At 44.5% G+C, this 24,326-nt stretch overlaps 2 protein-coding genes across 4 annotated transcripts in view; both read right to left on the bottom strand.

Annotated features, from left to right (window-relative positions):
• The window catches only part of pvrl2l (PVR cell adhesion molecule related 2 like), a 220,870-nt gene extending 208,135 nt beyond the window's left edge, over positions 1-12,735 (bottom strand). For 2 of the 3 annotated variants that reach the window (XM_034600877.1, XM_034600876.1), the window contains exon 1: positions 12,270-12,723. In XM_034600877.1, coding sequence (XP_034456768.1) covers positions 12,270-12,363 — 94 coding nt within the window. In that variant the 5' untranslated portion in view covers positions 12,364-12,723. Of the gene's footprint in view, positions 1-12,269 lie in introns of all 3 variants that reach the window. The other variant, XM_034600878.1, reaches the window with a different exon arrangement.
• Positions 1-24,326, bottom strand: part of LOC117770959 (tapasin-like) — a 1,175,540-nt gene that overhangs the window by 981,688 nt on the left and 169,526 nt on the right. The gene's annotated exons all lie outside the window — the stretch shown is intronic.

The raw sequence follows: 24,326 nt of genomic DNA, 5'->3' as shown, positions 1-24,326 counted from the left end.
CGTGAAAGAAGACATTTGGAGAGACGTGAGGAGTTGAACGGCTGAAGTCATGAATAAACTGCTGCTTGTTGTTGATGTTGTTTATTAAAGCGCAGCCTCGGCTTTTAGCTTTGAGACGATCGTCCTTCTCTTGATTTCTCTCTTTTCATTCTGCGTCCGTTTGGCCGCAGCGTCCTGCTGCTGACGAGGAACGAGTGATGTTCCAAACAGGCTCATTAACACGCTCCCCTTCACATCGCCTTTCATACCAACAAATGCCTAATTCAATTCCAGACCTATTCGACTTTTCAGTTTCAGACACGGCCACTTTGTACATTAGCATTCAGAAAGCTTATTGCCGAGACCCCCACAAAATCGAGAGAAGCGCATGCTGGTAGGAGGATAGGACACACATGAAAGAGCAGCACACATCTCATTAGCGCCCTTTTCTCTCCGTCCAGTCGGCTCACTGGGCAGCCGGGCTGCCACCCGTCAGGACGCGTGTGTGCCGGGAAACGAGAGCAGCCGAAGCATTTCGCCTCCATCCTCAGACGCGTCCCCGAGGATTAAGAAATCATCCCCCCATTTCGAGAAAACCCAACGCCTGGAAATAGACTCTGGGATGAGGAGGCGGATAGGTCAGGGACCCGGGCGCACAAGTCATTTTCTATTTTCAAATCCTGACTCCTTAGTTAATGGAGTTTTTTTTTTTCTGAGGTAAGCACCAACAGCAGGAGGGAGGAAGCGAGCTGCTGCCTCAGTGAAAATCACTTTCACAGACACATTAGGGTCGACTCACAAATACATGTTGGGATATTAACCACTGACAGTTATTGTTCAAGATGCAACCTCACAGTCTGACAGAGGAAACTCTAAAAGTAATAGATTAGCTAAACTTCTCGTTAGATGAAATATTTACTACTCTAAAAAATCCTTTTAATGAATTAAAAGTAGGTTGTTTATATATTTAACACAAATTGCTTGGTTTATTGTGAGTTCATTACTTAACGATGTGGCGCTGGAGTCAATGCCTCAGCCAAGGCTCAAATGTAAGGCCCCTCATATTCAATCATCATATTCATTCCTCCGTTTCATATTGAGATCAGATACATAAACCATATCCATTCTCTGATATAGGAATATTTGTTACTGTACAGAATCAGAACAAAGATCAAGCCCCTAAAAATATTCATATCAATTCACAAAATATGAGTAATTATCCAGATCCACACCAAATTCCACCCTTTGATAGATTTTAGCACATACATTATAAAGATCTCTGCATTATTTCTTCAGAAAAAAACAAAATCGTGAATCAGATCCACCAAGTTTCATGGAAAAGTAGTTTTTTTTGCATGATTTGGCTTGAAAACAAAAGGACGGGGTGAAAACATAACCTCTTGGTGGAGGAAACACACAGTTTCACCTCTGCCCTGAACTGTGCTGCATGATCCGTCCGTCCCAAAGACATATAGCAGATAAACTGTCATTGGCCAGCACTGTGGAATATTTATGCTTTTCCATACTTTGAATTTCATATTCCGATGTCAAGCCCTTTGACAGAGACGGGCTGCACCCTCGGGACCTGTTCAGACTGTGTGCTGCCTCTCACCCGGTGCATGCTGGGATAGACTCTAGCCCCCGCAGCCGTCAACGGGATAAGCGGTTTATAAAATGGATGGATGGATGGGTATTCCAATTTCAATGCAGCAAGCAGATTAGCAGATTATTGTCATAATTGCCAGGCTCATAATAACAGTCACTCCTTTTGGTAGCAGCTACAGAAGCCGTCGTTGTCTCCAATTTAATTTAATATTATTTGTCAACCACAGCTTCAGTTTTAGCCCTTTACTCAATAACCTTGGTTAGGAAGGAGTAGAGATTCAGTCTTCTTACTTTGCACCAAATCATTCACTGTCATTTAAATCCTAGAGGATCTAATCTTTCCAACACGTCCTCCCTGGGGAGGAGCACAAGTGCAGCTGCAGTTCACAACTGTCGTGGTGTGACAGTTGTCATTTGTAAATGAATTCTGGAGAAACTGAGAACTTTGTCGTTAATGATTTCTTGGGTTTTGACATGAGTCATTTAATCCCTGTGCCTCTTGGCTTCGATCCATTTCACCAACATTTCAGAGGAGACGAGAGAGGAGAGACAAAGAGGAGGCGAGGAGAGAGGAGACGAGGAGAGATTTACTTTGATTTGATGTATACTTGTACTGCTGTCTTTGTGAGGGCCAGACAGTTATGGGATGTAACAAAGTACATTTATTTAGTTATTGGACTTAAGTACATTTTTCATGCATGTAGATTTACATTGAATAACACACAGGACAATCTAAAGCTTAAAAGCCTCTTTCAGACGTGCACTGAAGTCCAGTGGGGCTGAATGTGAGGACGCAGAGTCCAGCTTTTGGTGATAAGGGCCGACGCTGGTGTTATTGTGCTGTAAACTTCCTGCAGGGGAATTTATAAATGATTTCCTGCCTTGGTCCAGGCTCCACCCCTCGATTTAACGTACCGGTAAATGTTCCCGCCTGACCCAGACAGCGTCCAGCTGCGTTCTACATGTTTCAAAGGAAAATGTCCGGATCCAATTTTCCGGACATTTCCCAGAGTTCATGTCTGAAAAACGGCTTAAATCTCAATCCTCAAAAAGCCTTTTGAAAGTGAGGACTCTCCTCAGAGCGGTCCTCACATCACGTCAGGCTCACAACACATAGAAGTGCTGAAGAATTTCATGTGAATCCCAGTAAGAAGCTGTGTGTTTCCACCTCCAAAGGTACTTACACTGTTTAAGGCTCATTCCAACAACCTGAATCCGTCTCATCACTCAAAGCACAGAGAACACAGACTTTTGTTCTGGGACCATTTATTCAGAGACGTCCCACCACCACATCCACCCTGAACCTCTCTGTGCAGACAAAGACTCACAGCGGAGAGACAAGGACGACAGATGTTGGACGGGAGCTATTAACATGCCATAGCCTCACTAATCTGTTTTGCACTTTCATTTGGTCTAATTGAGGAAAACTTGGACTGGATCCTCTCTGACAAAAAAAAAAACAGACAGAGCTGAAGACCAATCCTGGCTGACTGACAGGTGAGTGTACGCATCAAAAGCAGCAGGGAGGAAAGAAATAATGAAATGAGCTGTGAAAAAATCCCCCAGGGCCTATAGAAAAGTACCAGGCAATATCTCAAGTCATTTAACAATGATATACTATTAAAGAGGAAAATAGAAAATCCTGCCTTTGAAAAAGAACTCTGTAATTCTGTCATGCAAATGAAAACGTCCATCGCCGGCTGCCAAAAGACCGAATGTCTGGAATACTGAATAGCTTCATGTCAAAAGAACATCAGTGCTTTGTGTCAGAAAGAAGAAAAAAAAAAAACTCATTTTTGGATTCACGGAGGAAAATCCACTCCTTGAATTGTGTGAATAGAGAAATGACCCAGAGCTTCCGATTAGAGACAGAGAGTCACGAGTCAAGGGGGGGGGGGGGTTCTTCTCGGAGACTCGTGCTGCAGCTGTCACCTCTCAATCAACGGCTAAATTAGTCAGGGATACAGAAGCAATTAATCAGGTTCAGCAGCGGCCGAGAGGAGGAGAAGAAGGAGGGAGGGGGGGGGCAGCAACCTGTCTGTACATCTGTGTTTGTGCTCTGAGACTTAATGGAAAATAATAAATTAGAAGGAAATGATTCGCCAGACATTTTGAATATGGTCATTTAAGGTTCAAGACAGAGAAATGATATCGGTTCTAATCGTCCGCTGGTTTGTTTCTTAGACGGATGCAGGGCTTGGAAGACAGAACAGGAGAGGACAGAGGAGGACAGGAGAGGAGTCAGGAGAGGAGAGGAGTCAGGAGAGGACCGGACAGGAGAGGACAGGAGAGGAGAGGACAGAGGAGGACAGGAGAGGATAGGGGTAAGGAGAAGAGAGGAGTCAGGAGAGGAGAGGACAGAGGAGGACAGGACAGGAGTCAGGAGAGGACAGGAGAGGACAGAAGAGGATAGGGGAGTAGAGGAGTCAGGACAGGACAGGAGTCAGGAGAGGAGAGAAGAGGAGAGGACAGAGGAGGACAGGACAGGAGTCAGGAGAGGACAGAAGAGGCTAGGGGAGGAGAGTGCAGAGGAGGACAGAGGATGAGAGGACAGGTGGGGACAGGGGAGGAGAAGCTTGTTCAATCAATAAAGGTTTATTGAAGTTTTCCAGAAATACAAGTCAACTCTTCTTTGATGTAGAACGACACAGTAGAGCACAAACTGTAAATAAAGATGGACGACATGACTGCGACAGTGAGGCCAAAGCGTCTCAATCCCCCTGGTGGTCAAACTACACTTTGAATAAATGTTTCTCAATTATTATGGAATTATTTTCTGAGAAATAAACAAAGATATTGACATATGGTTGCAAAGGTAAAAGACAGTGAACATAAATTCCTGGATTCACCTGAATCCCCATCCAGCCCTCCCTCAAACAAGTGTGGTGGAAATGGATTTAGCAAATAAACATAAACAGAGACGAGTGAAAACATAACCTCATAGGCGGCCGTAACAATTCAGATATGCTAACGTTGTTTTCCATTTGTTTTTATGGGTGGCAGCTGGTGTACACACACGAAAACATGTAGTCGGCACTAATCATAAAAACAAATGCCAGAGCTGCTTGTGTCAAAGACTGAATTGTTTTCATCTCCCAGAAATGTGTGTTTCCACATCAGTCCGCACATTGTGCGACGTCTCACCGGACCAGAGAACGCTCCGACGTCTTTGACTGAAGGAGCCCAGGTCCCATTGTTAATATAAAATGTAGACAGCAGCCTGTTTCCTGTCCGTCACCTGACGCCCACAGGAATGTTTGGAAATCTCCAGCAGGAAATAATCCCAGATAAAAAACACGCAGCCTGACAAACTTAATTGTCACATCCTCGTCCTGTCATTTCCATGCGGCTGCTTTGTTTGCCGGGACAGATTTTTATATACAGCCAGGGGTGGAAATAACAGCAGAGCTCGTATACTACCCAAAAATGAAAACGTGATGCAATTACATATGACAGGCATTGCAGAATGATTGGAGGGAGACGTACACTAGTAGTAAATGGGCTGTAACTCTGAACGACACCGGTCCTCTCTTTCAATGCGTGTGTGTGACTTGCATAGAAATGTGCTGCTGCCAGAACACTAGTCACTTGTGAGGAGGAGAGATGTTAGCTTGAATAATGCAAATGAGAAACAATACTGTCAGAGCTGACGCGCTCAATCAAGACGATCGACGGCCACGCGAGCAGGCGAAGGGTTTTGTATTTAGGTCTGTCTTTGGAGTTCAGACGATCATGAGAGGATCCGTCAGTTCTGGTTCATGTCATGAGAATAAAACAGATGTTCTGCTGTTGCTATATTTACGCGAGTCGGCCCTGATGCAACAACTAATAGTGCGTCGCTTTAAATGTTGCTGCGACAAGGAATTGTGGGACGGCGTTTTCTTCCTTCCTTTCATAAAGGAGGGGCCAGTGTTTCCATTGCTAAAGGAGATAAGACAGGAAGCACTGAAGCTCCTTTCTTTATCATTTAGAGTCGGAACGGCTCGATATCACGGCTGCGGCTGAAACACTTCCAGGTCATTTCACTCAGTCTGAACCTCTCCAAGTAAAATAGACTGTTCAACCGCAGCTATTAAGTGTCATGAAATTCAGATAAGCTTCAGCTTTAAGTGTTTTCATCTCAAAATACTGCAGGTTCAGTCGAAGAGAAACCCAAGAAGCTGCCAGCACAGGGCCGTAAAATATTACAGGCCACTGTTATTATTTAATTTCATGACTAATAAGTGCTACTAGAGGTAGAAACATGGAGCAGGAACAGCAGAGCGGAAACATCCTGAAGACAATTGACGAGGGTCGGGCCTTTCTAGTGTTAGCACTTAATCCAGGGCAGGAAATTGGCTTTTTCTCCCCAATCGTACTGACTTGACTGTGACCTGAACATCCTCCAGCGATGAGAGAGATTTCACTTACCATCCAATCACTTAGAGGAAAACAGGATATGACTGGTCCTGGAACGGACATACATCCAACAAAGTGGTATCGGTTGATGGTGAAAAATATAGAAAAGTCCTTCATGTCCATCTGTTTCATGATTGCTACTAAAACTACCTCCAGCAATTTGAGAGCATCGAGGTTGAAGATGTGCCCAGAACTACAAAAAAAGTTAACTCTTAAGCTAATGTCCTTCTATACGTCAGCACTGCGTTAAATTGAATCTATTAAATCCTGAGCTTAGTCATGTTCAGTTTTTGTTTAAGCAGAGTTATATTATTTAAAACACAATACATGTGGCTTTAAGCAGAGAAGTGGTTTGGTGATTACATCTCACTCGTGATGCCTCTGACATTAGTTTGAGAAAGATGAATTGAAGTTGAGCGACGGTCACCTTAAATTCACTCTGCAGTAAAACCAGGACGAAAAGCTCCGTGACGTCACGAGCGCCGCAAACAATGTTACTGCGGATATTAATTGCCCACATGGGTACAACAGGAAATGTCACAAAGTCACATCACAGCCTAAACGACCGCTGCGCGCCCACACTGCCGGTGGAGGCTATTTCCATTTTGTCACCAGTGGACTCCGTCTGTCTGCAGAGGAAACAGAGACGCATCAGGAGGAGAGGACGGACACAGCTCACTGAGGCTACGTGCAGACCACTGTGTTTTCAAACTCAAATGATTCCCTCCACACAAGTGTTTTGGCTCCGTATCGGTTTTAATCCCCGTCGATACTAACACGACTTACATCGCTTATCCCATGACCACTCACTCATTCTACACTGGTACCAGAGGCTGATGCCTGAGTCTGGGTGAGATCAGGACAAGAGCCGGAGACAGAGCAGGGACGTTTGTCTAAACACTTTCACCCTTTTGAAATGTCCCCCTCTCTCTCTTATCCCCTCCAGCTCCCTGCCTCTCTAAACAATGAGGCCTCGAAGTACGGACAGAGAGAGGAAGAGGGGGGGGGGGGGGGGTCTGGCACCCTTTTTAATTCCACAAAAAGCTGTTCCAACAAACGGGCCCCCACTCGGGAGCCACCACAGAGCGGCAGCCAGCCAGGCCCGCTGAAAATAGGGTCGTGAGCGGAAGAATGACAGTTATAGAGAGGGCGAGAGAATAAGACTGAGGGAGAGAGAGAATGGGTGAATGAGAGACCGAGCCGGGTAGGAAACGCCGGCTGGAAGTTTCCTTTGCTTTACATATCGGTAAAAGTCAAACTAGGGAGGGTGGCCACATTGATCGTGTGTGTGTGTGTGTGTGTGTGTGTGTGATCTGAAAAGCCTTTCATGGCACAGTTAATGCTTGAGTGGACCCTGAAAGCAAAAGCAAAAAGAAAAACCTTCCCCCAAACATCCTCAGATCAGCTCCATTGTGATTCATGGCCCTGTTCCTGTTGCTATGCTCGGTAATCCCTCTTCCCTCTGACACCTGTTTGCTGAAGAATCACTGAGGAGTGCCAAGGTGTTAGCCATGATAGGGTTTATTTCTAGAAATGGGATCTGGAATTTGCTTAGTAACCCGTTTCCTCAGAAGTGGAATGAAAAGAAAAACCGCTGACCCAGTGCAGAGACGTGCTGGCTGACTCCCTGCAGACAGGGTGATGAATTAAAACCTGCGGGTCGGACTCGTGGAGCTTCCTCCAGCAACATGGAGTCCAACCTCATCCCCTCTAATTTCAGCTATTTTTTTTAAAGGTCCTCACAAACACACCGCACAGGGTCGCACAACAAAAACATCAATACACAGAGATGCTGGGAAAGAGCAGTGTGTGGAATCTACTTTGTCTCAAGTCAACAAAGAGATGTGAAATTGTCTCTTCCACAAAAGCAGTGTCCATGACAACTGCTTCCAAATCTCTGAGAGTGACCGACCTCCACCAGCGGCCATTATCGCCGTTTGAAAGACGGACGTCAGAACTGGTAAGATTGTACAAAAACAAGCGAACGGCATTATGCAAGAGCCTGCAAGAAAAAGTTAGAGGTCCATCGCTCACATGGAGAATCACGGGAATCCAAACAGTCTAATCCTCGATCGATAAAACAACCCGGGGGCGAAAATCAAAATGAGGCGAACACTGATGCAGATGAAGAATTCACAGAGGACAATGTGACGCAACGTCATCTGCAAGTCTGTCAATTAATGCTGTAATGAGGAGGAGTTATTCTCTCAGAGTGATGGGACTGGATATTCTGCTTTTCTGGGTGAGAATCACCAGCGCACACACACACACACACACACACACACACACACACACACACACACACACACACACACACACACACACACACACACACACACACACACACACACACACACACACACACACACACACACACACACACACACACACACACACACACACACAAACAAACAAACAAACAAACAAATTGGCCTAAACACCAACAGCCTCCAGCGTTACTGTGCAGTTTGTGTTGGTGTGAGTCATTAATAAGCTCCCGATGAGCATCCACGGTCAGATCTTGAGGGGATGATTATCACCACATGCCTCACCGGGAAGAGCCCTTGACATTTGAGTCCGGGGCCAACGTGCTTTTAACTGCAGCTCAGGACCGAACGCAGCTAATCTGTGGTCCTCCACACGACAGAGGCTTGTATTTTTAATGTGCCGTGTCTGTGGCTAAGAGGCTAAATCATTCTTTCATGTTATCATTAAATAAGCGTCATCACATACAGCATTAATGGCTTTTTCTACCCCCTACCCTCGCAGTTGGGTTTTGGTTATCGTATTGTGGTTGCTACGGGCTTTTTGGGAAAGTGTTTGCAAGGTTCCCTATAAATAAACCCTGAAAAGAAGACATGTTGAACTCCACAGACATTACAATGCATCCAGCTGCCACTATTGACACTTTAACCAAATGATGATACCTATGTTCAGCTCTCGACAAAGACAACCCCTCATTCACACACTCTACACACACTCCACACACACACACACACACACACACACACACACACACACACACACACACACACACACACACACACACACACACACACACACACACACACACACACACACACACACACACACACTCCTTGACATTTAGTCTGCCATCAGACACAATAGGCTCTACGTCCCCTGCACCGCAGATGTTGGAGGCTCCAAATCATTTTCAGCCTCAGGTTTAAGCGGGGGTTAAAATATGATTTATGCAAAGTGAGAAAAATCTGTTTGTTAAACTACTGGCATTTTCATTCAAACTGCCCTTTTGCTTTTGAAATAATGGGAGATTTCCAGCCTCTAGGCTTGCTCTAATAATTAATCATATGAAACATTCTGCAAAGAGAAAAATTACAATAACTGTGCTCCTGCCCCCAAAGGCCGAGAGCACGGAGGCAGCTGTGCAGGACAGCTCACAGATAAATGTCCTGCACTCCCTGCTTGTTTAGAAGTTGTTTATGCTTTATATATAATTAAGCTGTAAAATTGGATACTTTTCCGGATTTTTCTTTAAAATGCAGCAGATGCTACACCAGTAAATATTCTTTGAGTGTCAGATGTGCTGCTCCTCTGCCAGTGGAGGAGTACAGCAGGTGGTTATTTGGGGTTTCATGCTCAAAAAGGTGCTGACGCACACCAGTGGCTGCTTCCGAGGCGTCTTCATCACAACCCTCTCCTGCACCGGTTCCAAATGGAGGAAGCTGATAAAAGATCCATACCGGAGCTCCAGCAGCGGCTACACAAATATGCAAACAGTCATTAATAAGAGCTCTCGATAATCAGGCTGCGCCGCTCTGAAGACGATAATCATCGGCCGCCTGCTCTCCAAATGATAAGCTAATCAGCCCTTCGACTGCACCGAGCCGTCGAGGGGACTCATCATCATTGACATTTCAGCACAGGATCGGGCCTATAGAGACGAGCTCTGGGGGGGGCGGGGACACCTGAAGTGACTTAATTATCATTGCTGCAGAGTGATATCCTCTCAACTCCAATTTGCCCATTTTACTGAAGGTTAATATGGTTCTTTTAAAATCATGGGGAAAGGTTTACAGCTGCCATTAACCCTTTCTTTAGAGGGGTTATTAATTTCCAACTAAGACAAACAGAAGAATTTACACACTCAACCTTCGGGCCTCGACAAAAATCATGTTTCATGTGCCGTGAGTGTCAGCAAGTCACTGGATAAGTAGCTGCAATGTGAGTGTGGAGGTTTTCCCTGGGACATGGCGGTTGTTCAAATTAATTCATAACCTGTGGGGATACTGTCACGACAATCTGACAGCTTCTTAACAATACAGGCAGAGTCTCTGCGGAGGCTCCGTCGTCCTCGCAGCAACCTGCACGGCTCACAGGCTCTGCAGCACCTCGGTCCTCAACTCGGTGGCGTCGCACTGGGATTTCACCTCTTCTCGTGTCTCACATCGCTCCCAACACAAAATCATTACAAGGCAAATACCAATCGATGTTGACTCGTCCTCCTGCCTTGTTCACTCAGTGTAAATCACAGTTCAAATCCTCACCTATTATGCAACAGATGCTACAGCAACAAAAAAAAAAATGCAAAGCAGTGGCTCTGAGCCTGGAGAAAGCTTGCCCTCCCTCTTGCTTTGATCACAGAGGCATGTTTCTGAGGCCCGTCAGCGCACGCGACAGAACGTCTCCCGGCTCCATAACGACCCATCTTCCCTCTCCTTTGTGGCGATGGGAGCTCAGCTCTGACAGATGATACTAGTCACTCTCAGGTGAAAACAACAGGCTGACAGATTCAAGCTGACGGAGTCGGGCTCGCAGATTTCTATGCCAACGACTGTAGCCCGAGTGCCTGCTGTTATGAATTTTGTAGCTGGTCCCAGTTGGAGACGAAGAAGAAGAAGAAGAAGAAGAAGAAGAAGAAAGCTAAAGCTCTGAGAATGGTTTCTGTTTCTGAGTGTCTGTTTTGTTCAGAACAGCGTTTTAGTGATGCGATCAAAGTTTGTGGTTATCTCCATATCTATCACTGTAATGTTCACATAAGGACATAAAGTTTTGCTATGGTAATGGATAGCAAATATAATGACATCTTCTATTTATGGTCCTATTGTGTGTCTGCATAGCAAGTGTGAGTTTGGAGTAATCTTTTAAAGGAATGTTTGGCATCATCAGACCTTTTAAACTATGTTTTAACATTAAGATTATATATTTAAGGTTAAAGGTATATTACTATAGCTTTTCTACAGGTTCTGTTCGTCGTTATTCTCAATAATAACTAACCTTGGTGTAAAATATGACTCTTTTACCTCTGGACATATTATACAGGGTGGTGTGTTGTGCTTGCATCTCATAACAGTGTGTTTACAGTGAAGCTCCACTTGTATCAGGAGGCTGATCAGCCAATATTGGCTCATCCCACATACATGAGCATTAGTGTGTGTTGGCAAATGTGTAAAAAGAGATAATAGATCAAGTTTAGAATGTGTAATGTTTTAATAGCTGATGCTGAATCAGACTTCTTTGTTGTTGCTATCTGGGGAAAATGTCATAATAACCAAAACACACTATTTCAAATGTTGTTTATTTCTGATTGTGCGTCGTTTTCTATTAAAAAGACAAAGCTACAAATGTTTGGTGTGTTCCCGGATGCGCACACTGCTCTCGTGGCTCTTTAACGTCAGTATTTATTTGCTGAAACATAAACACTGAACTTGATTCCCCCGCTGCTGGTTGTGTGGTGGCTGCTCGTGGAGGGCTCCTGAGCCGCCTCTCAGGGACGAGGGGCCACCTGAGGAGCAGGGGCCCGAGCAGCTCTCCCCTCCTGCCGACACCCTGCTTCCCACGGTCGCCCTGTTGCTCCGCACAGTGAAACCCTGATGCGTAATAACCGCATCTCCTCGCCCCCGCGTCCCCCCTCGACACTTCCCCACAGGTAAACACAGATTACCGGGTTTGCAGAGGCTCAGAGGGGATTAGGCTTCCTACACGGTCACCTGCCGTCGGAGGCTGCGGGGAATTAGGACCGAAAAGCCCACGAACCAGGGGGAGCCACACCTCGCCGATCTTGGCGCACCGCTCCACACACACATCCGCCACAATAAACTTTTATAGCGGGTGTCACAGTCCGGCGAGCAGCGGCCGGAGAGGAGGAAGAGACGAAGGGGGGGAAAGAGGCAGCTTCAGCCGGCAGGACGCGGGCTGCTGCGGCTGGAGCTGCCGGGGTTTGGCGGCGGTGGGAGCGCACCGGGCCGGGAGAGGTGGGAGACAGGGGGCGGCTCAGACCGAACACTGCCCGGGTGGTGGGGTCTTACCTTCAGCCACGAGGAGGACCACCGCCGCTGCCGCCGCCAGCCAAGTGCTCCTCACCGGGGACACCGGGCGGCGCGCTGCGTAGCCTCTCGCCATTCTTCTGCACGGGACCCAAGGTGGACGTTAAAATCCACAACAGCGGTGAAGCTCCAGGTTATTTCCTTCTCCGATCGGCCGCGGGGAAACTTCGAGCTCAGTTCGGAGTGACGCCGCCCGGGTTCGGCCAAGTTGCGGCTCGTCGCTGCCTCGGTGTCCGCTGCGTGCGGAGCCCCTCTCCGGTCAGGACCGTGTGGAACTTTCTGTCGCTCCTTCCTCGGACCCCTCCCAGTGCGGGCCGCCCTCGGTGCGCGCAGGTATCCGCCGGAGACACGGTGACACTCCGCGGAGGAACAGAAACAAAGTGCGGGCGGCCGGAGCGCGGAGCTCGGTGTGTGTGTCTGTGTGTGTGTCGGTGTGTGTGTGTGTGTGAGATGTGGAATATCACAGTGATGTCAGCAGAGCGTCACCAAGAGGACTTCAGCCGTAATAGGCTGCTGAACGCACACAAACACACACGCACGCACACACACACACACTGCCAGGATCATAGTAACATTCATCATTGATTATGATGTAATTATAGACATTTGATGCAACTTTTACTTTACTTTAATTCATCACTGCAGGTTAATATTCAAATAATGTAAAACAATATGATACAAAGTGTTGTTGCAGATTAAAGTAACAATATCTATAATTTACCTGGTGCACCAGACTTGGTCTTTTAGCATTATTATTATTATTATCATTATATTTCCTTCTGTATTTTAAATGGTCTGTGTTTATACTGAGCTTTGTCTTCATGACCTCTCAAAGCACATTACACTGCAGTGTTGCCTTTCACTCAATCACACACATTCATACAGTGGATTGATTCAAACGCTTCCATCTGGGGTTCAGCGTCTTGCCCAAGGACACTTCGGCACACTTTGTTTGCGCAGCACATTGTTCTCTTTTTGAAAAGTTATTATTGAAATTTCCAGATGCTTAACTTGAGCATCTAACACTTGATTCTAGATTGAACTTTCAAATCCAATACTGCAGTGTAATATGTAGAGCTTGTAAAATACAAGTTCTGCTGCCTTCACTCCAGTCGGACTCTGAGAATTAGTCACCAGAACAATCTTCAAGTCTTTTACACTATATTGTTTTTAAATCATCTCCTCGACTCACTTTAAGTGTACAAAACAACTTCTAAAGGCTTCTGGCCCTAATGATGGTAAAAAGACCAGGTTTGGAATCACCAGGACTCTTGGAGTTTGCCGTTCAGCCAAACTGAACAACCAGGCAATAAGGGTTCTGGTCAGGAAGACGGCCAAGAACCCAACCGTCACTTTAACAGATTTAGAAGTCCTGTGCAGATCTGCCAGAAGGACGACCGTCTCCGAGCACTTCATCCATCAAGGCACCATCAGGCCTTGATGGATGAAGTGGCTCAACAGAAGCCTCTCTGAGTAAAAGGCACATGACGGACCACTTGTTTGCCAAATGGCATTTAAAGGACTCTGAGAGCAGGAAGAAAAAGATTCTCTGATCTGATGAGATAGAAATTGAACTATTTGGGCAGAAAGCCAAACGATGTCCAGGCGCTGCTCATCACCTGGCAAATACCAGCCCCTACGGTGAGGGGGGGGCGGGTTCTCAGAAGATGGCAGATGCTTCCCGTCCAACCCGACGGAGCTTGAGAGGATCTGCCAGGAACAACTGTCCAAACCCAGGTGTGCAAACATTGTAAGGACTCATCCAAGACGACTGGAAGCCGCAATTGCTGCCCAGGAGGTGTCAGTCAGAAATCCAGGGTCTAAATACTTCTGTAAGAGAGATTTCAGTTTCAGGTCATTGGGTCGGTGTGGACAGAGGAGCGAAAAATGGCATTGTGTAAAAGGTGGAACTAGAAAACAAGAAATATCTCCTTTCAAAGACTTTTAGCTCATTAGGCAGAAAAAGGAGGAAACCTTGAGCGGCAACTCAAAGAGAGACACCACTCCTGTGGTTGTAAAAAGAAAAGTGCCCTGCAATAAATAAATAAAAAGGCTATCGGACAAAAGATTAACTGGATATTTGTCACAGATCGTAGACATTTTAAATGTATCTGTAGTCTAGTGTGAAACCACTCAGATAAGACCAATATACTAACACAGAGACATGCATATGAAATGTTCCTGCTGTATTCTCACCCGGGCGTTCGGGGGCTGGCAGGAAAACTCCCCAAAAATGTCTGGAGCAACCGACTCAGACGTTAGCGTTAGGAAAATGTCCGGACTTCCTCTCTAAGTCAAAATTAATTATGTCCATTCTAGGCCACTGCAGAAGCACTCTGCTGCAACATGGCCCCTTGAAGTATTAAATATAATATGATAGTGATTATACACTGTGAAAGTATAATTATTACTATTATATTTCATTTCTGCAGACTCTACCTCGAGATAACATTGTGAACTTGTGCAATGCACTGGTATTTTTAAATATCTTTTAATCTACATCCAGACTCACCCGTGTGATGATGTATGACGTCTATTACAGAAAAAAGCAACAGTACGAGTGACTTGCACAGGGAAAGAATTGCACAGATAAATCCATGTTTGAAGCACAGAAGAAATAAAAAGACTTGAGGGACCAGAGGGGCTTTATACGTCTGGAGATGGATGCTGTCATTTACTTTGTTGTCCTGTGAGAAGAAGCAGTGATTTGAGAGAGAAGTTTTTTTTCAAGACAGAATTTTTCAAACATGGATAAGTTAAAGGGAAATAAACACTCTCCCATACACAGAGAGAGTCTGTTTAAGACGATAAGAGAGAATCTTTGAAGCCGACTGCTGTAGTTTTTAAGTTGAAATACGCAACACAAGCAGATTGACTGAGAAAATACTTTGTGAAGGCGAGGCTCAATTAACTGTGAGTCTTAACTAAGAGACTGTAAACCTTATACACAATATAGTTTGAACTATATATTTTTGAACTATATAGTTTGAACTATCTCCCTCACTCGCACCATCCACACACTTTTATCTAAAAGAAATCTGTGTATGTTTTATTCTCATTGTGAAGAATATGTATATAGGCCATCAAATCATTTTTCCTCCAGGAGAAGTTTAACTACTCCTCTAACCCAAATAAGAAAAAACCTCCCTCATCAATATGTTATTTAATAAATCTGGAGAAAACCCAAAGGTAACCCCGTTGCTAGAATACAAAAATATATATCTGTTTTGTGAAATATGTGAGTGGATCCTTTAGAGAAGGGGGGGTCAAATATACAGTATATGTCCAACATTCATCCACAAGTCCTGATTCAGTAAGCTGCGTATTTATGTCTTTCCTTTCCTGTTATCTCTACAACTCTTAGCTAATTTGTCAGGTTCTTTCAGCCCAAGTGATTTGTACTTAGGTACCAGTTTTGTGGATACTTCTCTTCCTCAACAACACTTCAACATGTGGATAAGAGCAGTGATGAGACCTCCAAACTCACAAATAATGGCCCGTGTGGACAAGAATTGCTGGAGGTCAGTTCTTCAAACTCACAAATAATGACCGACCAGCTCCACCTGAGCTGCAGCTGCCTTAAAGTACAACACGGAACCAAAGACACATCTTTGAGACTCTGATAAACTATAAAACATCAGACCCTGCCAGGGGTGAAAACTTATTTTCTGTCTGGCGTCAGACATTCAATAAATCATGCTCAAATAATTCTCCCTCAGTCTTCACACTGATACCAACAAGATAAAAGATCCTGTATTGAGGATAACACAGAAAGTGATGGTTCAATGGACAAACCAAGCAAACACAACTAAAGTTACAGCCCTAGATGCTAGTAGTTAAATTTGATACTGAATCTATTCATGCTTTTTCACCATTTCTACCCAAAGCATCTTTTTCTACATTACGTTTTAACATTGGAAAAAACAAACCACCAATATGTTTGTGATTGGCCGATATCGACCAATCTATGGGTCGGGCTCTCGTCAAAACATCTCTATTATCTCACCGTCAAAAATAATAACCGGCCTCCTCCGGCTGTAACATTTACATTTCTTTGCGTAGTAATGTTCTCGCTGCTCGAGCACCATGACTTCAGCTTTCAGGCAAAACCAAATAACCATCTATTCTTTTGTGTAAGAATCGATTGGGAGCAGCCCCACGCCTCCCTCCACACACAGTTCACTGTTCAAAACACTTCTCTGAGAAATAACACATGGCCGCCCTCTGGAAAGCTCGGCTATCTGGCTGCCGCTGAAACCTTCCCCACGATGCTTCCACCACTTTGCAGGGTGGCAGACCCGGCCGCCCACCTCCCCATTATCACCTCATTAGCGCGCTGCAAACTGGCCCACCCTCCATTTTGGCTCCAGCCTCAATCAGCCCATTAATCACAGAAGCGCAGGGAAACCTTCTGTCCTCTGAAGGCTCTCGATGTATTCAGCCGGCCCCTGCTGTGTCTCTTTTAGTGTGTGTGTGTGTGTGTGTGTGTGTGTGTGTGTGTGGCTGTGTGTGTGTGTGTGTGTGTGTGTGTGTGTGTGGGCGCGTGTGCTGCGGCATACAAATGATCCAGCTATATCCTGCCATCTGTTGACTGCTGAAAGTAACTGCCTCCACCCTGACACGTTCAAGTTCATGATGCATTCTGTCTGTCTGCCCGTTCCTTATCTGAACCCTAAAACACAAGCACGTGATTCAAGGTTTATCTCGTTAAAGGAACAGATGGAACAAAGTGCTCAATCACCGCAACGATTGCTCATAATTAAACAACTAAATTGTTTGTCAGTGCATTAAAAAATACAAGTCATGAAATCACCACTGCTTTGTTAAGGTTGGGTAAACATCATCTTCATGATTTAAGTAGAAATAATGTTGGTAGGAGGAATGATGCATGATTTCATAGCAGTAAATCAACTTGGTATTTTCCCTCTGACGCTGAATGTGAGCAAAGGGCTTTTTTCCGAGGCTGTCTATTTGCTCGAGGCGGACAGTTGCATTTTTCCAAATGGACGTTCATGGTTTGATCATTGAGACGTTCATGTTCCTCATGGGATGAACAGTAACAACCTTAGTGATTCTTAAAATTTTCTTTTGGCTCCACCATCGGGTCGAAGGGGTCAATTTGTCCAGTGCTTTGGTTTATGACCAAATATCTGCACAATCAATGGCTTCCCTGTTGCTCTCCGCTAGAGACGATATAAAGATGGACGACATGAAAAAGTGAAGCCAAAGCGTCTCGTTCGCCCCCTGGTGTTTGGGTGCAGTAGAAGACATAAACTCATAAAAAGACAGGAACCTCAATAGCGCGACTCCTCATCTTTATATACAGTCTATGGTCTCAGGTGCTGTGCAACATGGTTAACATTATACCCACTAAACCTCAATATGTTAGCATTGCCATTGTGCGCATGTTAGCATGCTGACATTAGCATTTAGCTCAAAGAATCCTTGGGTCTGAGTAAAGCTGTAACTTCAGCTAAACATGACGGACTTTTGTTCATTATTCAGAGAAGGACCTTATTGTTCTCAGCTGTCCGAGCAATGACAAACTGCTGGTTATTGAAAATCAATATCTGTCTTTAAAAAAATCTATTAACCTTTGCATATTGATGTTTATTGTGATGTGCTGGTGTTATGTTGTCATTTTCTAATTTACAAGATTGTAGTTTGAAGGCTAAAATTCCTATAGAACTAATGAATAATTTAAACTTGATTATCATATGCAGAGCAGCAAGCTTTGTTCAGAATCACTGATCAGGTCTTTAACTGTGTGTGACCTGTTTTTCAGACTGTAGCTGTGGGATCACACATCAAGAGAGGCCATGACTTTGGTTCTGACTGGGCAGATATGGGCTGACAACTAGTTTGTGCTGATGAGGTGGCACGTCAGACATTTTAAAACCGGAGAACCTTATATCATGACCTCCAGGCTAAATTATAAAGAGCAGTTGTGCAGTTCTAAATACCATTAAACAAACAAATTAAAGTAATTAATTAAGTAGTTAAAGAAAATTAAAGACATTCACCATCTTGTTCCGTTTCTAGAATGAATAACATCTTGTTGTTTCCACTCGTTGGTTCACATCTTCATCTGAGGCTACAACCAACACAGCAAAGATTCACTGCAGCTGAACGCTGACGTTATTATGCTCATCCTTAAAAAGATTTAATTTGAAAATAACTATATAATTGAAACCATCACATGGTTGGCAGATAATCTCTTTGGGCAATAAAATGCAAAAGGCCACATAAATGCATTTTGGGGGGAATTTGTGTGACATAAATAATGAGTAAGCTCTGGCTCCAGGCCTGTTTGGCCTTGTAGAGGAAACTGAGTAAATGAATTCCTGCTGTAATTATGTTGTAAACAAAATCCAAATCGCTTTAGATCAACTCACATGCCAAGTGCTGTATATATATAAAGGTATTTATCTCGGTCACAAAGGGATTCACCCTGTAGGTCGACTGGTTAGTTAAAATAATTACAGTGCTGATATGTAAAAATCCAGTAGCAAACCAGATCTATTCATCTACTTAGAGGAAACCAGGCAGAAGCTAATGCTGTTTTCCTTTACATTTCACTTTAAATGTGAAGTCGGCAGGCTTTGAATAATTGAGTATATAATTCATGTCTTACCACTTTGTGCTTCCTCACTCCTGGAGGCCATGAAACCTGTGGTTCACAGCCTGGAGGTCGGGATTCCCCCAAGAGGCTGCAATAAAAACCTGAGGTCATGAAATGATTAACAGGATGAGAAGAGAAGGAAATACATATCCCTGCAAAACAAAAATAAAAGTCTGTTTATTCATTTCTGACTTTTCTTTCATCTGTCTTTCCTCTGAAATCGTTTGGCAGTGTCAGCTCTGAAATGTATTCTAATGAAACAACGAAGGGAAAGTCGCTCTCTGGCTGAACCTTTCACAGCTCAAACACGGGAAGGTCACAAGTGCACATTTCTTTTCCAGAAAACACCTGGAATGGTTTGGAAGTGCTGGTTAAAACATGAGAAATCAGCAAAATCCGCTGCTCCCTCTTCTCCGTCACAAATTACAGCTGAAAAGCTTGAAGCAAAGTGTTGAACCCTCAAATCATTTTGTCCTGAGCTGCACTGCAGGTGTGTGTGTTTAACCCTCCTGTCTTTTAAGAAACACACAAATCATCTGTTCATCCGTCTCTCTTTATTCATGTTTTTGCCTTGTATACAGATTGGGCCGGGTCGTCCCTCCGGCCTTGGCTCTTCAATCACCTCTCCTCTCCGCCCGCCTTCACCTTTCCCCTTCCACCATCCACCCGTCTAACCCTCCATCTATCTACCCCTTGATCTCTTCCTCCATCCCTCCCTCTGTCATTCCAGACAGTGAAATAAATCAACTCCTACCTCAGTGCCAGTCGGCCAGCCCCCGAACACCTACTGAGTTATTTACCTCAGTGTGGCTGTGATCCACCAAATGATGAACCTGCATTAGCACTGACACACACACACACACACACACACACACACACACACACACACACACACACACACACACACACACACACACACACACACACACACACACACACACACACACACACACACACACACACTGTTTAGCTGCATTAGAAGAGCTGGAAGCTGTGAGAGCTCTCTCCCTTATTATTTTGTACACAACCAGCCCATGAATTTTATATGCAGCACTCCCATTGCTCTGTTATCCTCACCTCATATTTGAAGCTGCAGGGCAACAAGGACTTGCATGCACACACACACAAGATGCGCACACACACACACACACACACACACACACACACACACACACACACACACACACACACACACACACGGATCTGGTATGTTTTGATTTGTGTGGGTATAGATTGGTATGTTTTTATGGTGGTGGGGGAAGGGACTAACAGATCAGGGCTTGGTCCTATGAAAAGATGGAGAAAATCGGAGGGGGCTTCCACTTGGTGGATAATCTTTCAGTCTCTAAACGCAGTGGACCAGAGGGTGAGAGGTGCCTGTCAATCACAGCGAGGGCTCCCCACTGAGGGGGACCAGGTTAAGGGTTTATTGAGGGAGGGGGTAGTTACATGAGGAGGGATCAACGGACAATAATACACTCTGAGAGAAAAGCTCTTCCTCAGAGGAACAGCGTTCCCTTAATGAAAACTCCGTCAGGAACCTCTCACTGATGTGCTCAGGAAACGGAGTTTGGGGCTGTGGTGTAAGCAGGTTCTGAGATAACCAGAGAGATGATTCATACATCTGGTTTGTGACTTGAGGGCAAACTAAGTGTCACATTAGGGCACAGATGACCCCACACTTCAACATCCTTACTTGTGCTTTCTGTTGAGTGCTAATTAGCAAATGTTAGGATGCTGACATAAACCAAGAGGAAGAAAATGGTAAATAGCAAACAATCTTTAAAGGACACATTATAGCGTAAACCTCACACAAGGTCTCAGTCTCCTCCAGCTACAGCCCTGCCCATCATGCACGCACCTGCAGCCAACTTGAAACTCGTGTTCAAAAGCACGTTATCTTTAGCGAAACCAAAACACCGTGCCTTTACTTGCATCTCAGCTGCTTTCTAAACTCGCCATCTTGCTGCAGCTTCACAAAACAAGCCAAACATATCTATCACAGCTCTCCAAGCAGCTTGTACATCACGTTCCAAGTGTTTCGGAGCCAAGTTGTAGCGAGGATTCAAACAGCCTGACTTCTGACGTCCACCAGAAGAAATATGGAGCAATTTGATGGACATTTGTGTGTTTTTTGGAAGTGAACAAAATTTAAAATGCCAAATCCGGAAGCCTATTGGCAGCAGTCCGGCACGCAAATACGAGGGCCAACTCAGTGTTCGATAATCCTTCAAACTTCAGGGGCTGTTTTGACTGACATACATGCACGGATGGTGATTCTATTAAAATGTTTGAGGTAAATTATTCCTATATGATCATTGGATGGTTATGGGGAGAACAGGCTGTAGGATTCTGCAGAGAGTATATTTTAAATCCACAGCCCTGAGTGAGAGGAATGTGCTTTGCCAAGTTTTGTGGTAGTTTTTGTGGCATTTTTTTACAGCGAGTTGATCTTTTTCATGTTGCCTGGTTTAATACTGCCTTCAAGTCATCCTTCTAAGCTCCTAGTTGAAACTTCTGAAGTGGTAAATACGACGTGTCACGCATTCGGGTGCATTTAGTTGGAAGGGCAGCTTCTCCAGCAACATTGGTAAACTGTAGCCTGGGAGTTTCTTATCATCAACAGCAAGAGGGTGACATTCACGGCCAGACATGTGACGGGTGATGGGCTGAGTGACATTCTAATGCATCAATAAACAGTATTTAGCTGAATTTGAAAGTGCAAAGAATTAAACATATTAAAACGATATTACTCCGAAAAAACACCTATGCATATTGTTTTTTTCTATGTTTTTACGCTTTTGTCAGTTTTTTCCTTCTTCAATGAAGGACGAAAAAATTCCTGTATCGTAACCAGGGCTCTTTTTGATCAGGAAATACACGAGACATTGGGGCTCTCCAGTGTAATGCAGAACTGATGCATAGGGCTGAATAAATACTAACGTCTTTTTAAAACGGCATTTTAAAACTAAACGACCTCCAAATGAGAGTTTTAGCTGCGTATCTGTAACGACCTCCATCCACACTCCTGCAGTTGGTTGTATACTCACAGACATCGGGAAAAAACACGTGTCGGCTTCCGAGTGATTAATGACATTTTCCACAAAGCGCCGCATCGTCAAAGAAGCTGGTTCATCGGCATCCAAGAGACAAAATAACAGACTCAGCTTTCTGCGGGGGCCACGTTCGTAAACAGACTGACCCGTCAACCATGTCGCTCAGTAAAGATGCTGAGTTTGGAATTAAAGGTTTTGTCTTGTTAATGATTAAGATGAAGAAAAGGGGCAGAGAGAAAAGAGGAGGAATGAAGAATATACGTTTTCTGAAGGACAGTGGACTCAGGGAGGTGATATCTCTGAAGGTCTCAGACGGTTCACTTTTAAAACTTATAATAAAAACATGAAAAGAGAGTGTCAACACAGATATATCTTCCCTGCAGCAGTTGGTTTGAGAGCCAACTTGTCAGCCGCTCTGGGACCAGCACTGTGCGACGAGACAACATTTAATGTCGCTGTGTCTCTCAAATGAGCTTAAGAGATAATAAAGTGTCCCCCTCAGATCAAACATAATGAAACTTAGACTGTATATAAAGATGGAAGATTCATACGTTTAATTTCCTGTCATCATCACATTTGTGGACACACGAGAAACCAAAGGTCCACGTGTCTCGGGTCCCAATAGACCATATTCACACGGCGGACATTTTCAAGTCATATAAAAACAGGGAACTTCACTGCTTCCTAACTGATCAGTGAACAAAAAGATAGTTGAAAGTAAAAATACGAAGGTTAAACAACATATTTGCTACTGTGCAGATTCCGGCTTCACATCACGTCATCGCCGCAGGATGGCAGCGCTTGTATCCAGGATGTTTCGGCTTCATATCTGGATTGAGGCAGGAAGTGGAGCCGTCCTTCTTTATTTACAATCTGTGAAACGAAGACTGCTGCTGCCACCGCTCAATCTCCAGGGTGACATGGAGGGTCAGTCTTATCACGGCGTCTCGCCCAGTGGGATGAGGGTTAAAGAGGAAACTGGTTCTAAAATGATGTTTTACCTCCGCCTCGGGGTTGGGTCAAAGTGCTGGATCAGGGTGAACGTGTGGCGCTCGTGTGCGTGATGGTGTCTGAAGGTTGGAGGAGGAGGAGGAGGAGGAGGAGGAGGAGTGAGCACAGCGCCAGATACAAGTGATTACCTTCCTCCGGGCCCTGTTGTAAAATGTCACCCCTGTGAGAAATGGGTCTGTGTTGGGTGACCTGTAAACCCTGACATCATTCGCTGTTCTGGTGTTTGGGCAATGTTTATTTTTCTCTAAAATAAGGGACGTTGTTCTCCTTTCTCTATTCCCCTCTCTTTCCCTCTCTCAACTCCCGTGTGTCTTGCTCCGACCTCAAAAAACGAAATTAAACAACCTCCCTTTCGCCTGAAAAAGACACATTTTTCACAATTTATCATAACAGATGAAACTATCTAAAAAAAAAAAGCCTCACGATAAGTGTAACATAAGACAAGAAAGCAGAAAACACCTTCATCCCTGAGTCACTAGCATCATTACAAATTACCGCAATATCCTGAAATGGAGACATAAACTGAGGAAGACCAAGATTCAACAATTTATCACTTAACAGAGACACACAGCGAGGAGCAGACCAGTGTAAAGTAAATCCAAATTGCTTACACAACTCGGGTGGTGCAACGGCCCCGATGAAGACAAATCGCTGAGAACAATTTGAAAATAAATCCTGGTGCACTGGAGAAGAGTTGTGCAATACGTTTTAATTTCACGAGAGCAACAGAAAGAAATATTCAGGGGAAGAAATAAAGAAGTTTAAACATTTAGTTAATGATGATTTAACTGTTTGTAACAATTGATGCTACAAAGAAAAAAGAACATGCTGGAATAAGTTGCTGGTTTGAGAAGGTGTCCGTGTAAGAGAGTAAAAGTTGGTTATGTCCAAATTAAAATTAGAAATATTCTTCCTTCATTATGTTTCTTGTTTTGTTTTTCAGCCACAACCTCTCCACAGATCTTTGTCCCTAGATCTGCCTCGGTCATCAGCTCCGCAGGTCCAACATGAGATCCAGCTGAATACGCAAGTTTCTAAAAAAAGGAAAATTGCGGTGTCACATTAGTAATACGTGACGTTATTTCATGAGACAGGATTGCATGAGATTATTGACCCCTGCTGCTCACGGGAGCTAAAGCTGCGTCTTGAGTGAGCATCAAACCGACTTTACAATATTAAAGGAGACGCAAGATGCTTTTTCAGACTTTCCATTTCCTCCAGTGTGTTATAAAGGTCTGTTGTGTAAAGTCTGCAGAACAGAAACCACTGAAGCTGCTGAAGCTTCGTCGCTATAGTCTGACTCCACACTATTGTGACGCACTTTGTGTGACGCACGCTCAGCGACTGGTC

The sequence above is a fragment of the Hippoglossus hippoglossus genome, chromosome 11 (genome assembly GCF_009819705.1).
Source record: "Hippoglossus hippoglossus isolate fHipHip1 chromosome 11, fHipHip1.pri, whole genome shotgun sequence".
Taxonomy (NCBI): Eukaryota; Metazoa; Chordata; class Actinopteri; order Pleuronectiformes; family Pleuronectidae; genus Hippoglossus; species Hippoglossus hippoglossus.
Note: the sequence above shows the minus strand (reverse complement) of the source record. Positions and strands in the feature narration are given on the sequence as shown.